The sequence below is a fragment of the Crocodylus siamensis genome, chromosome 2, assembly GCF_052110815.1.
Source record: "Crocodylus siamensis isolate JL-2025a chromosome 2, ASM5211081v1, whole genome shotgun sequence".
NCBI classification, from domain to species: domain Eukaryota; kingdom Metazoa; phylum Chordata; order Crocodylia; family Crocodylidae; genus Crocodylus; species Crocodylus siamensis.
The window spans coordinates 179,671,133-179,685,813 of record NC_143396.1 but is presented as its reverse complement, the minus strand read 5'-3'; the positions used below and the strand labels follow the sequence as shown (position 1 = coordinate 179,685,813).

General features: G+C 43.3%; 1 protein-coding gene across 3 annotated transcripts in view; it reads right to left on the bottom strand.

The window, feature by feature from the left end:
- Positions 1–14,681, bottom strand: part of BRSK2 (BR serine/threonine kinase 2) — a 483,239-nt gene that overhangs the window by 107,250 nt on the left and 361,308 nt on the right. For all 3 annotated transcript variants that reach the window (XM_090032456.1, XM_090032454.1, XM_090032455.1), the window contains exon 5: positions 2,705–2,821. In XM_090032456.1, the coding sequence (XP_089888582.1) occupies positions 2,705–2,821 (117 nt within the window). The remainder of the gene's footprint in view (positions 1–2,704; positions 2,822–14,681) is intronic.

The window sequence follows — 14,681 nt, the reverse complement described above, 5'->3', positions numbered from 1 at the left end:
CTGGGCTGCACCCCTTGCAGCAGCACAAAGAACAGCAACAGTGAAAGACCTGGCTTGTCTTTAAAGGCTCACTTTAAGGCTTCCCAGAGCCATATGTGTCTGCAGCTTCTTCACTATGCTTCTGCCATAGAAATGATAGAAATTTAGGGTTGGAAGGGACCTCTGGAGGTCATATAGTCCAACCTCTTGCTCAAAGCAGGACCAGCCCCAACTAGATCATCCCAGCCAAAGCTCTGTCTAGTTGGGTCTTGAAAACCTCCAAGAATGGAGAGTCCACAACCTCTCTGGATATCCTGTTCCAGTGCTTCACCATCCTCCTAGTGAGAAAGTTTTTCCTAATATCTAACCTAAACTTCCCTTGCTGCAACTTGGGACCATTGCTCCTTGTTCTGCCATCTGCCACCACTGAGAACAGTTAGCAGTCTAGCCATGCTTCTTGCAGTCCCACACCTTACAGATCTTCTTCACTCATGTTGCTACTTACTGCTCTTGAGGCAAGGAGTCTTTGTGATATATGTTTACTGGACCAGCTGTATAGTTGCATAGTTTTTACTTAATATATAACAAAATCCTGCATAATTCAGTAAAATTATATTTGTTTTTCCTTGAGTCTCAAACTGAATAATACTGATGCACCATACTATCTGCAAACCCCTTTTCAAAATCCTAGATCTGCTCAGGCAAGGTTTTCAGGAATGAAGTAATTGGAATACCTTGATTTCTATAGCCAGTTGAGACATCTGAAAGGGGCCTAGTTTTCAGAAAGTGTTGCACACGCTGTCCATTATGGTGGTAGTCAGCAATCTTTTAAGGATGCAGGCTGGATAGACTGAGTTAAGGTCAGAGATGGTGGGCAGGTGAGTGGGTGCTGAGACCCCACCACATAAGTCACTTTTCTCATGGTAGCACAGGGAAAGCACCTGCAACTCATGCTTTTCCCCATGACAGCATAGGGGAACTGCTGCCCAAGTCCCCTGCCACCAAATGCCGTTGAAGCCCTATGTCTGTAAGCAAGGTTCAAATGGCCCCAAAGACTGAATCTGGCCCTGCCTTATAGTATTCTACTTTGGGCATTCAAAAATGGAGGTTCTCACAATTGATAGGCATATTTACTCAAATTACTACCATACTTACTCCAATAGAAGATAAGACTGATTATAAGACAACCCCCCCACAATAATTAGATTCTATATATGGAAAATTTAAAACCTTGTTATAATTTTCTAGGTATAGTGTCTAATTATTGGAGGTTTGCCTTGAATTTCTCACCCTCTCACTAACTGCAGCAGGGAAAATATATCTTGGGGGTTAGATTGCTCTTTTGCTTTCTATTTACCTCCAATTTTTCTCCTTGCCAGCCCCTTCCCTCTTTCTTTACTATCATACCCTGCTGCCCTCAAGCATATGGAAATGAAGAGCAAATTTAAAAACAGTAACCTTGAAATTAAACATAGCTGTAGCAATTTGCATATAGCACCCATATACTTTGTTCATCCAGAATTGATACGTGTTGCCATTCTATGAAACTGCTACAAGTTTTAGCACAGGTACTCCATAAACACAATTTTAAGCAGCACTTTGGTACCTAATACAAACTGCGTATGGTAGTAGTCCAAAGCCAAAAGCTGGTGATTTTCCACACAGTTCACTGCGCTGGCCCCCAGCAGTCAACAGCATTTCAAGCCATGGTGACTCCATAGCTCAGCACTGTTCAGTATGTGTATACTCCAGATACCCCCGACAAAGAAGCCATATGCTAATTTGCCCCTGCTCATGCCGGGAACCACGTATTCTTGTGAAGAGAGCCAGGATGCTTCAAAAATGTATATGCAGATGAGGCACAGGGCAACCTGGTCTGGCTTCACCTCATGGAGGGCAGAACCACACTAATCATTTGTGGCAGACAGAGAGGGAGCAACAGAGAGATTTGGGGTGAATTGTCTGGGCCCCATTTTGTGATGTTTGCCAGGCATTTAAGGCTCATGAAGAACCAGGAATCATTGTTAATGGGAAAAAAAGACACAGCTGGGAATGAACAGGAAGTCAAAATGTATGCAATGTCATGGCTCAACATGACTTGAAAAAGAGCCAGTGGTCAAGGGGACTGAGTTTAATGGGTACTACCAGATGTCTTATACAGATGGACTTCACTAGCCTATCCTTATGGCAGGGTTGTATTTGCATGTTTGCCTAGTGTAGGCCAGGTGTTTTATAGTTATGCTTAGCGTTGGCTGCATTTAATCAACTTCATAGTTGGTTTTCATTGCTTTGGCAGCAGTGTAATGATAGACAATGAGATTTCTGTGTATACATTTATGATGGGGCTTTTTTTCCCCTTTGCCAATTGTGGGGGACAACGTGGTCTTGTATTCGAGTAAATACAGCATCTCAGTCTAGTTCACATACACACCATGTATGTCTTAGGGACTCACTATCTTACTGAGAAAAAATTGCATTTGGTGTAGGCAAGTATAAGTCCACTGCAACCCCTAGGCTATATAGCATATGTGTCGCCTGCCCATACAACTCTATCCTACAAATACACAACAGCAAGGTGCTAAAAGCATCAAGCATTTACCTAAAATAATAAAACTCAAAGCGACAAGTGTTCAAGAGAGCTTCTGCTTAGGGGCGGAGAGTCACTGGATGGTGAGAGAGATTTCTTCCCACCTCTGACTCGTATAATGCAATTGGAAACACTCACCCACAGCTGGTTTCTAATAAGCTGTCCCCAACCTGCAGTGATGCCATTCCGAAGTCTGCTATCCGGATATTGTTCTTTTCGTCCAACAGTAAGTTTTCTGGTTTTAAGTCCCTGTGGCTGTGGAAAAAGAATTGGAACAAGGTTAAAACATCCAAATCTCCTCTACAATTTGTCCTCTAACCCATGTCCTCTACTGCAGTTTATTTCAATTGACTTCACTTTTCTCCCTCCTGGGACAGAGAATGCACATCAGGGGATGTCTTTGGGATGTTCAGACCATTTTCCATTGCCATTCTTGACTCTTATATGGCTTAAACCTTTAATGACCTGACCTCGACAGAAACTGAGGTTCTCCCTGGGAATGGGGTTTCATCTGGCTTTTATGTTTGGGATGTCATGTACCAGCTTGATGAAGCAGGACAGAAGCTACAATATATTTTATTAATAGCAGAAAACACAGTGAATGACATTCCAGGAGTCAAAAGACGCTGTATGGATTACCTCCCTGCCAAATAAGCTTCATCCAAGGAGTGATGTATATAGACATGTGCCACAGAACCATATCTTGGATATTACAAAGGATATCAATATCTTTGATCAAGGGTCTAAATAACAATTCCTGATTAAATCATCCTTTACTTTCCTATGCCAAGGCCATCATGGACCTAATGCGTTCCCTTCATGTTAGCACAAGTGCCATTAAACAATTCTTAAACAACGAGCTTCATTAAAAAACAAACCACTAAGAGAAAGAATCCATAAAACATGGGTCAAAATTTGTGGGTTTTTTCCAGTTTTGTCATTTTTAAAAATTATTCTCGAGTCACTAAGAGGGCAGATGTCTTATAAAAACCAAAACAAGTTTTAAATGGAACTTCTCTTGCGAATGCAAGGAATCTTGGTGCCTATGCAGCTCAGTGAGGTGTGGCATGCACCTACACCATATATGGCCTAAAAGTCTGCAGTCTCTAGCTGCTTAGAAGTTGAACAGCTCTGTGTTACAAGTCTCCTGTTTTAGCACTAGGGTATGGTGATAAGAGAATGTTTTGCAAAGGAAATGATGATGACTTGATGCAATGTAACTAAAAGGCTTTTAAATGTCCATGTATGGGTCTACCCTGCACCCTTGGCATGCCCCCAAGAGGGATGCTCCCATGTATGCTCCATTCACTTGCTCCTGCTTGCACACAGTCAACCTAGAAATGAAAGTGAAGCCATTCTGGGGTCATCTTCCCCAGAGATTTATCTCAGTGGATTGCTTTTCAGAGCTAATGATATGCTACTGAGGTTGGAGGCATTACTTTGTGATAATCTGTCTGTTATGTTACCCAGGAAAGTGATTAATTTAAGGCAGTGATTAATTTACTGCCTGGAACACTAATACTGCTGATTAGAGTCAAATTAGGGCCATTCCCTAAAATCTGGTAAACCATACTAAACCCCACTCCCCAGAACCTCCCTACCACAAACAATAATTCCTTCATAGCTTTGCTTCCTTCATAGCTTTGGCAATACATTCAATTTCTGATCTACAGAAAAGTTTGAGTCTAAACATCCCTTTGAAGCAGCCCCCACAAAAAAGGACATGGTTGTTTCATATATCTGTATATCATATGGCATGTCTACATGAGATGCTTTACTGTGCAGTAGACTGTTCTACTGCCCAATAAAGCGTCACTATAGAAACGTGTGCTTAGCTACTGTGCAGCAAAATAGGCCAATGTGTAGTAAATTTACTACCTGTATTTACACATATGTAGATGTTGACTGGAAGCATTTTGCTCCTAGTCAGCCCAGGCAGCAGGAGGTCTACTGCTGCCTGGCTAAGCTCCAATGTAGCAGGGAGCTGTACTGGCTGCAGGGGCAGCTGTCTCCTTGTCACATGCAGATCAGGACCATCCTGATCCCCACATGGCCAGGAGAACTGCCCTGGCAGCCAGGACTGCTGCATCACAGCCAGGTGGGGATCAGGTCAGAACCTGATCCCCATGTGGCCAGGACAGGCGTCCCCACCCAGCAGGGATACTGCCTGCTGGAAACATCTCTCCCAGCCATATGGGGATCAGGACCCTCCTGATTCCCACATGGTTTCCAGGTAGCATCCCTCCTGAACAGGGGCACCTCTCCCAACCCTTCTGATCCCCATGTGGCTACCAGGCAGCATCCTCACCAAGTGTACTTGCTGAGAGGGGCAGCCTCTCCTACCCATGTGGGGATTGCACAGCAAATTAGTCTGCTGTGCAGTAAAGGGTCTCATGTAGACATGCCCTTTAACGTGCAAGGTTAGTCCCTTTTCTAGGTCCATTCAGCCATGGGCCTTAGAGCTGAGGTGGTCAGCAAGGATGCCAATTAACACCAGATGGGAAGGTGGCTTCTCTAGGAACTGTACTGACATCACCGACTCAGTTCACATGAACCACTGAAGAGCCTGAATAGGGTCACAGCTGTGGATCTCACTGATTGGGACTTGGTATGAGTTAGTGACCAAAAAATAGAGATCTCAGGGGTGTTTCCTAAATCTAGGCTTATCCCTGTTAAGAAAAGCTCCTGTGATGAATGATGAGGCGTTCTGAATTTCAAGACAATGAATGCAGCAGAAGCAACATCAAACTGTACTGTCTCTCAATGCCTCAAAAATGTACCTAGGGTGGGGTGACCATGGCAGCTACCCCGAGTGCCAGCTCTGAAGGAACAGAACAAACTGGCTATTGTCACAGCTGCATCACTGCGATGGCAACCAGAACTTGTCACTGCCCCCACGTGTGGCAGCTGCCCCTGGCACCCCACCACATTGTTACACCTCTACACAGTACCCATTGAGCCATTATCAAATTTCTAGGAGCTATGGAAAATGAGATGAAAGGGATTTTGTGAACATGTAAATAAAAAATGAAGCTTCTCATTATTATTAATTCTTACCAATAAATTAATTATTTGTAAGCATCATCACTGTGCAAAGCACTTCTAATAGGCATATAGTTGGACAATTATTCTGTGATCTACCTCCATTGGGAATATGGAGTCAGTGGGGAAAGCACCGGTAAAGTAGCCCATGCTTTGAGTATTACTTATGTGTTACCACCAGTCTTTCTGGTCCTGTTACATTTTACAACAGAACCAGCATACAATATGAACCCTGAAGCCTGTCTCACTCCTAAGACCCTGAGGGTGACAGCCTTCCACCAGTAACATTAATAGCACTGGAGAATAGGCAGTGACATCTTCCAAAGTGAATAGGAGGTAGGGGAATGGGAAGGAGGAAGGCCACTATGCTCTCCCCACTAGCCCAGGTTGGCTCTTGCAATGCATTGTGATGAAGAACCCAGTCTCCTCTGCTGTATCTGCCCTCCCAAAACATCTCTTTTGAGCAACATAGCTATCACCATTTTGGAAATCAGAGGTTGGGAACCCTATGAAAGGGAATCCTGACTGACAATAAAATGGTCTCACTTTGCTCCTAACCCCAGCCAAAAGAACATAAAGGGAAATGATCAGTCCTGATTATGGCCCATACCAAGATGCACTCAGCACAAGAGGGAGGGAGGGCCACACATTGACTGATGTCCTGGTCTATGCCCTGCCACAAGCCTGAGCATTGCCATGGAGGAGCTTTCTTCCTCTGTCCATTCCCCATCCCTTTTTAAATATGCCCCCTATATTGAGCAGGGACTTGCTCTCCCTGCCCCCTGGTCTTCCAGTCATTGTTATGGCTATTTTTGATGTATTAACATAACACTTAGAGGCTCCCTCTGTGACCTTGGTTCCACTGTGCTGGTCAGTGCACACATGAGCCAAAAGACAGTCACTATCCTGGCTGAGAATTCCTGCTGGCTGGGGACAATTCTCAGCTGTTGAGGTTAGCTCCACTTTTGTTGCTCAGCCAGTGTTGAGGGAATAGGCCTGAGGCTGAAACGCTGGACTATAATACTGCTAGGGACAAGACATGCGCTCTGCATTTGCATTCTCCATCTTTGTCATCACCAGCTTGTCCTGCACCCAGGAGGAAGAGAGAGAAAAGCAAATGGATCAGGGAATATTTACTCTAATTTGCCTGTGAGCCCAGTGGCCTGGACAGTGAAACACATTCATATTCATAAAGAATTCTCTTGAGCCAAAATGAAACAAAACAAAACAAAAACCCTATCACGTGTGATAATTATTTGGTATTTAATGGAACATCGCCAAGTAAATTAACTTAATTTGGTTCCTTTCCAGCCGATCTCTCAGCTCCGTGTCTTACATGACCGATGTCACCTCCTTGCTCTGCAGGTGAACAGAGGACTCCTTGCCCTCTCATTGTTATAAAGGGCTGAAATGCACTCAGGGCTTTCTCCACACTGTCTGGGAAGACGAATTAAAGAATACAGCCTCCTTAGTGAACAGGCTGGGCGAATTCCCCCATAGAGTACTGTTGAGTGCTGAAAGGGAAGATAAAAAGAAAAGAGATGCAGCCCAGCCTAGCTCAGCAGAAGCTTGGGTTAGTCCCATGCAAGATAACAGCTTAATGTCCAGAGCCCCTCAACCAAAACAAAGGAGCAAGCAGTCAGCTTCCTGATCCTGATTAAGGCAGGATTTTTGGTTATGGTGGGAGCATCTACACATGGAATTAATGTGATGCACTAAACTCTGGTGCATATTGCACCAGAGTTTATTGCTCCTGGGCATTGCATTTACACGTGCACCTGGGACTGCCGCACACTGAGCCAAGGCAGAGCAGCCCCAGCTGGGCAAGGAGCCTGGGATGGGGGTCAATTTGCCAGCCCAGGGCAGCTATGACCTGGTTCAACATGCTGCTGAGGGGCTGGCTGGGGCATGACGGTGCTACAGTGTTGATCTAGCTGGCAGGCAGCCTCCACATTGAAGCACCTTCATGACCCGGCAAGACTCATCAACATCTACATGTGCACTGCTGAGCACTGAAGAATGCCGCTGTAGGATAGTACTTGTGTTTCCAAGTACAAACTACACCACAGCTAATTAGTTTACTGTGACCTAATAGGGCTGCAAGTGTAGATGTTGAGACTTTACTGAAGGGCTAATTAGGCAGCTCTGTAGTAAATGTCTTCAGTGGATGCACCCAGTATGTACGAGTAAGAGTCACATACCAAGCAATCACAAAGAAAGCACACAGTGGCAGACACTGCAAGGTATTGTAACACACACGAACATATGTGAACACGCACATAAACATACAGCACAGAAAGGACTCTAAAATTCCTGCACAGTGAAAAAGAGAGAAGGGTGAGAGGCTTGAAAGGATGTTCCTGGGAAAACAGACCACAACTCTATGACATAGAGGAGATGGAAGAAGAGAATAATCTGCACCTGCATATGTATTGTCCAGCTCCCCAGTCACTGGTGACTCTCGATGATGCTGTCCAGATCATCCTAGCTCCCTGTCTTATTCCATTTCTGAGTGCCTGCTCTCCTACAGTGTGACTATCATCTCATCTCTGCTGCAGGCAGCAACAACATATGTGTAATACAAGGTATAAGTTATAACCCTTGCTGTCACCCAAGGCTGACAGGAGATATCTGGATAAAGACCGAACTGGAAAATTGGATTCAAAGGAGCTATGATAATTTAAACTAGTCAAGGTATTGACCCATCATTTTAAAGTAATTTTTTAGTTGAAACATTCAGGTTGGTTTCTACGACAACTTCTTTTAGTTCCCAGATTTCGAACCACAATACCTCCTTGTTGGAGAAATTGCAGGTCATAAGTAATACTCATAGCGTGGGCCACTTGACCAATGCTTTCCCCACTGACCCCAAATTCCCAGTGGAGGTAGATCATAGAATAATTGTCCTACTATATGTCTGTTAAAAGTGCCTTGCACAATGATGGTGCTTACAAATAATTAATTTACTGTTAAGAATTAATAATAATGAGAAGCTTCATCTTTTATTTACATGATCACAAAATCCCTTTCATCTCATTTTCCATAGCTCCTAGAAATTTGATAATGGCTCAACAGTTACTGTAATTTCAGATTTGAATGCACATCTGTATTTTAAAAATGAAAAAGTATGATGTGGCATTAATAAATGTTGCCCTATAATACTTGAATCACATTGTCACTGAGTTCTGGATGTTGCTAGTGTCAGGGGGAAAAAGAAAACAACTTTTAATACGTATTCACACATTTTACAGCTAGAAGACACCATCTCATCTGACCTCCTACATAAGACAGGACATAGAATTTTATCCAGTTATGCCTGTTCTTCATGTACATGCATGGGGATCAATGAGAGTCACTTCCATGTAGTGATCCCTGGTAACATCTCTGACGGCCAAGAGCTCCTGAATCAACAAAAACACCAAAGCGCACTAAGACAAAGATATGGATACTTATTTTGTCATACGAAAGAAGAGTGCCCATATGTCAAAATTAAAGTTCCATGATAGTTTCTGAAGCTTTGTGTGTTAATACAGGGTTGTGTGAGAAGCACAGTAATAGTGTGCTACATTTTATACTGGCACAGGGAAATAAAGAAGAATGGCTGTTGTCCTTAACTGGTTATTTCCTAGCTCAGTGGTTTTCAACCTGTGATATGAGGACCCTTGGGGGTCCGCAGATTATATCTAAGGGGTCCGCAAAAAATGACTATGATCATTCAGAAATATAGGAATACTAACACTTACAATTCAAAGGGGTTCGCACCTCTGTTCAAAATTTTTTAGGGATCCGCAAATGAAAAATAGTTGAAAACCACTGTCCTAGCTTTACAGTATTTGAAAAAATGGTATGAAAGCAGAACCCTTAACTAGCATTATTGTTTATTGTTAGGCACTTTTTTTTCCTTTCTGAATTTCCCTAATCTTTAAAGAAACTTTGTATATTGGAGTTGAAATATTAAAAAACCACATAACCTCACAACAAATGATGGATATGCAGCAAACCCAAGGTTTGAAGCTGGAGTTTGACTATGGGGATTAAATTAAATGTGGCCATTTCAATGTGGCAAATCTGCCAGGTGTGTAACACACAGGATGCTACTTCACAGGAAATGTCGTCATTGGTTAAGGTGGTTCTTTCATACTGCCAGTGGCAAAATCAATCTCGACATTAAAGGAAGTGAGGCTTCTGGAATTTGTCAGGTTGACTGTTGTGTACACATATCAGTTGCTGCCCAGCAAACAAAGTCATTGTATTGTTAATGTACCACTTGGTGAATTCACTGCTATGGGTACACTGAGGTTCCTGACGTGCAAATACTAGTTACATAACATCCAAGCTGCACTTTCAAATTGGCACAGCTCAAATCGGTTACTGAATAAAATATACTGTTTCCCTACATTTGCAAATGGGAAATGATAATAGTGGTATTTGTGTAAAGAACAGGCATGCAGTTATCTGCTGCAGAAGCTTGGTATGGTGTTCTTGTAGGCAGGTTCCAAGAAACAGGAGGATGATAGGGATCCAGTTTAAAAATCCAGCCCTTTTTAATCCAAAATACATTTAAAGGTATGACTCCCCTACAACTCCTAAAAACACACAGAAAATTAAAAGCTACTCTGTATTTCATTTAGTAAGTTTTGAGGTCTTCTTTCCCCCCAGAATAAAACATTCAGTAGATAGTCCACTTTTTTCTCCCTGTTAAACATTATGTGCCGTAACCTTAACCCTGCTGTAACTCCTCCATCATTCACATACAGTTACACTGTACCATCATGTACTCTCTACCGTTCCTCTGTGTGTGTGTGTGTGTGTGCACGTGCGCGCATGCGTGCACATGTGGATGTATTTTCTACTGTTCTCGTGTGTGTGTACTCTTTACTATTCTTGTGTATGTGTGTACGTGTGTGTCTGTTCTCTCTATTTCTCCTTGTGTGTACAGAAGAAAGGGGAGAGAGTACAATGCTGTAGAGTGCCATAGCATAATGGCTTCTTTCTTCATAAGCTATGAATTTGGCAGGTTATCCCAAACCCTGTTGTCTGTCCAGGCCTATTTCCAAAGTGTGGGGAGGAGAGGGGCAATCACCACATGCTGCTCTGACATAGATTCATTGGGTGGGAGGAGGCAGCTTCTTGTGTGTGTATCTGTCCCTGTACAACTAAGCAAGGAAGGGCAACCCATGATCTGGCTCATGGGGTCTCTTTCTTTCACCACCTCCTGATTTTGTGAGAATGCATCCATGAATGATAAGACAAATGAGGTGTCCTCTGACCCCCTCCCAGGCTGTACCTGTGGTATTGTGGCTGCTGTGCTAGGTGAGGGCACTCAGGGTCCCTGCATATAAGAAGCCTGTCACTATTTTGAGCTATTTGCATTCAGATGTATTTTAAATCTGAAGTTCCTGGAGCCAGGTGACTACTAAGGACTCTCAGGTTCCCTTGAGCTGTGCATGTGAAGTTTCCTACAGCCTAGAAATGCTCAGAGGCCAGAAAGCAAGGATCTCCCGGTTTTTAAGGCAATCTCACAGCTTAAGGCCCAGCTCAGGACAGCTCAACAGTCCTAGTGCATATAATCCTATGCATTCACTAGACAATCCCTACAGAATACTGTCATGCACTCTTTACAGAGAAGGGAGGGCAAAACTGCTGTTGCTAGAAAGCGGATAGTTTTTTTCCAGAGCAAGCCCGAGGTCTTTCCTAAAGATGCACAGTACTCTGTCTGATCTCTGCTGCTTCTTGAGGACATCCCAGGTTCTTCCTTCTCCCTGCCCTCCCCTTTAATCAAAGACTGCTGCAGTACTCTGGGAATGGCTGTGGTATCCTATCATGCTGGGGGAGTTTTGGATATTGCTGCAATCCTGAAGTATTATTTAATAACAGCCCTTTCCCCTCCCCATTGGTGGGAAGAACACAGGGCAAAGCCAAACAAAGCTCTTTTTCACTGCCTTAGTCCCTTCTATGTCATACACCCACTTGCATCTACACGCACACGCACGCACTTTAGTGTGAGCACTCTGCAAACGCAAGCAGACAGAGCCTCAGGCGATGAAAGAAGCAGCCCTCGTAATTGTCATTTATCAATATTCATAGAGAACCTGCCTTAACCCCACCATGCACTCCCTGAAAAAAATCATACCCAGCCAAAATGGAAATAAAATAAAATAATGCCACTGCTCCTCATTACCAGAGGGAATTTCCTTTCAATGTCACCGCTATCCTATGCAGTAATTGGCATTATCTGTTATTTCTGAAGTTAATAAGGTTTGCCATGGGGCTTTTTTTGTAATCATCTTTTTATTTGTCAGCTCACAAGACAGAGAAACCAAATATGAGCTTGACCAAAGGAAAATCCCAACACACACAAAACACAACTCAGCCCAATCACAAGCTTGGTTGGTGATGTCATGCCCAGCCAATCAGGAGTGTTTTAGCTGTTCTCTTCTATTTATTTCCAGATTCATTTCTCTCTGCAGCCTCTGCTTTTTCTACCTGCAAGGGGACTCCTCTTGGGGAAACCCAGCAGTGGCACAGCTGTGAGCTCTGTCACTATCACTGCCCTGGCATCCTATCTAGAATGACTGTGCTGGGAACAAATTTAGCTTCAGCTCCTTCACAGCCAGTACTCCTTCCATTTTCTCATAATGACTGTACCTGAGACTGAAGTTAGAATGGGCTTGCCCATACTTGGTCTCTGTGATGTTTGAAAAAGGTTATCGATTTTGGGTTCCCCAGCTTGGGACAACCTTCATGATCTTGTTCTTCAGAGGCTGGATGCCTCCCAGCACTTACTGAACAGCATCTTTTTTTTTTTAAGGCTTTCCACTCCAGATGGGCACCCCAAAATTAAGGCAGCGGGCATCATGTATGTATGAAAAATGCAACCCATATCACAAAGGCTCATACCACTGGCCTGTGAAACCTGTCTAGCTGTGAATTCCTGCAAGCTGGTATTCCTAGTCCCTGCAGTCCTTCAAAGGAGGACTATAACTGAGGTAGCTGTGAACTTTACCATAGCCCACTCTTTTAAAAAAGCTTCTGCTACAACTGCTACTGGGAGGCGGATAGCACTAAGTTCCCATAAAAAAAAAAGAAGTTAGACTAGGAAGCTCCTACTGATGTAACATATCCTTCAGACAAACACAAGCAAATCATAAATCCATTCTATCCCTTGCTTGGGCTGATAGTTTGAAAACCATCCTCAGACACAGGCAATCCCTTCCTTTGGTGGGTACTATGGGGAAAATATCACGGATTCTTTGATACAGGAATTGTAGGCCTTCAGTGGGTTTAAGGCAGTGATGGGAGAACTTAGCACAATGAAGAAGAAACTGGGAGCCTTAGGAATTTCTCTGTATCTTCAGGGGAAGAAATGAGACATGATATGGGGTGGGGGGGCAGAGAGCTACCATTTATTCTGCCTGTGGGTCAGAGGCACCCACATTTAGTCATTAGCCAAAGGAGGGATGCCTTCATTTTTCAGTGTGGTCATAACTGGATAACCTGGATGATGAGATAATTTGTCATCTCACTTCCCCACGACAGGACAAGGTCAGGCTTCACTGCGTAGGAAAGCACATTAAATTTTACACACATGCACAAACGCACTCTGATTTCTTAAAACCCTTTGATGGTGACTGTTTAGACTTTGGCATAGTCTCAGGAGACACGCGGTTCTCATAGACATGGTGGAGGAGGGGGTTGCTCATGACTTACTTCAGGCTGACTTGAAAGCAAATCACAAAGCTGGGGTGGGGGAGGAAATTAGGGAAACAGATTCATTTCTTAACAAGAAGGACATTGCCTCACAATCCAAACAGGCATTTGGTGAACCTTTGGTGAGGTGATCCTCAATCCCTGAAAATTCCCTAGAAATTTTTCATCTTGCAGAAGTACATACTTATCCAACAGCCTCACTAAAACCTTCAGCACAGTTTGTTAAAGACAGTGATGCTGGGAGCTGGCTGTCCATCTTCCTATGTGTGCCATACTCATCACAATAGTCCTTATGGACTAGTAGATACACTTGCACATCCACCAAATTCAGGAAAATATTGAAGACAGTTGCCTGCACATAAAAGTTTGAATTCTTAAGTGAATTACCTTTGGTTGTGCCTGCACTTTTGTTTGTGACATGCCTGGAAATATTCAAGTGAGCAAGTATACTAGAAGCAATATTCATGGGGACAATACATTGTAAGAGACTAATAGAGAATATTTCCAGATTGTGCATTGTAAATTAGCCAACACCTGAAGCCTGATCTTGGACAGACTCAGGAAAACATCCTTATTCAAACAGAGTGCTTAGTGTATATGTTTAAAAGCTTTCTGGAAAAAGAACCTCTACGAGTTGAATTTTGGCAATCAGAGAATGGAAATACTTCTGTATTGATATACATATACTTATGTATATGATCAAAAAGAATTATGATCATAGGAAATTTAGGCTGAAAGGGACCTCACAAGGTCATCTAGTCCAGCCCCCTGCTGAAGACAGGATCAGCCCTGACTAAACCATTCCAGCTACATGTCTATCTAACCTGCTCTTGAAAGTTTTTGAAAGACTTTATAGCTTCTTTAGGTACCCTGCTCCAATGCCTGACTACTTGCATAGTCAGAAAGTTCCTCCTAATCTCCAGTCTACATTTTTCCTGTTGCAGAGGAGTCCATCTACATCCTTTCAACAATCACCCTTCAGGTATCTTAAGACTGGTATCAAATCCCCCTTCAGTTGTCTCTTCTCCAGGCTGATTAACGCCATTTCTTTCAGTCTTTTGTCCTAAGTCTTGCCTCCTGGGCCCCTATCATTTTGTTGCCTTGAGCTGGACTCTTTCCAAACTGTCCACATCTTTCTTGAAGTATGGGGCCCAAAACTGGACAAAGTACTCCAGTTCAGCACTGATGCCTCACCAGTGCTGAACAGAGCGGAAGAATAATTTCATTTGATGTGAGGTAATCACGATCCTTTTGCAAGCAAAAGACCTGAAATTCACAGAACAACTTATCTGCTAGTGTCATTTGCTAACAAAGAAAACCTTCAGGACCTAATCCAAAAGCAAATGAAGCCCACGGAAGTCTC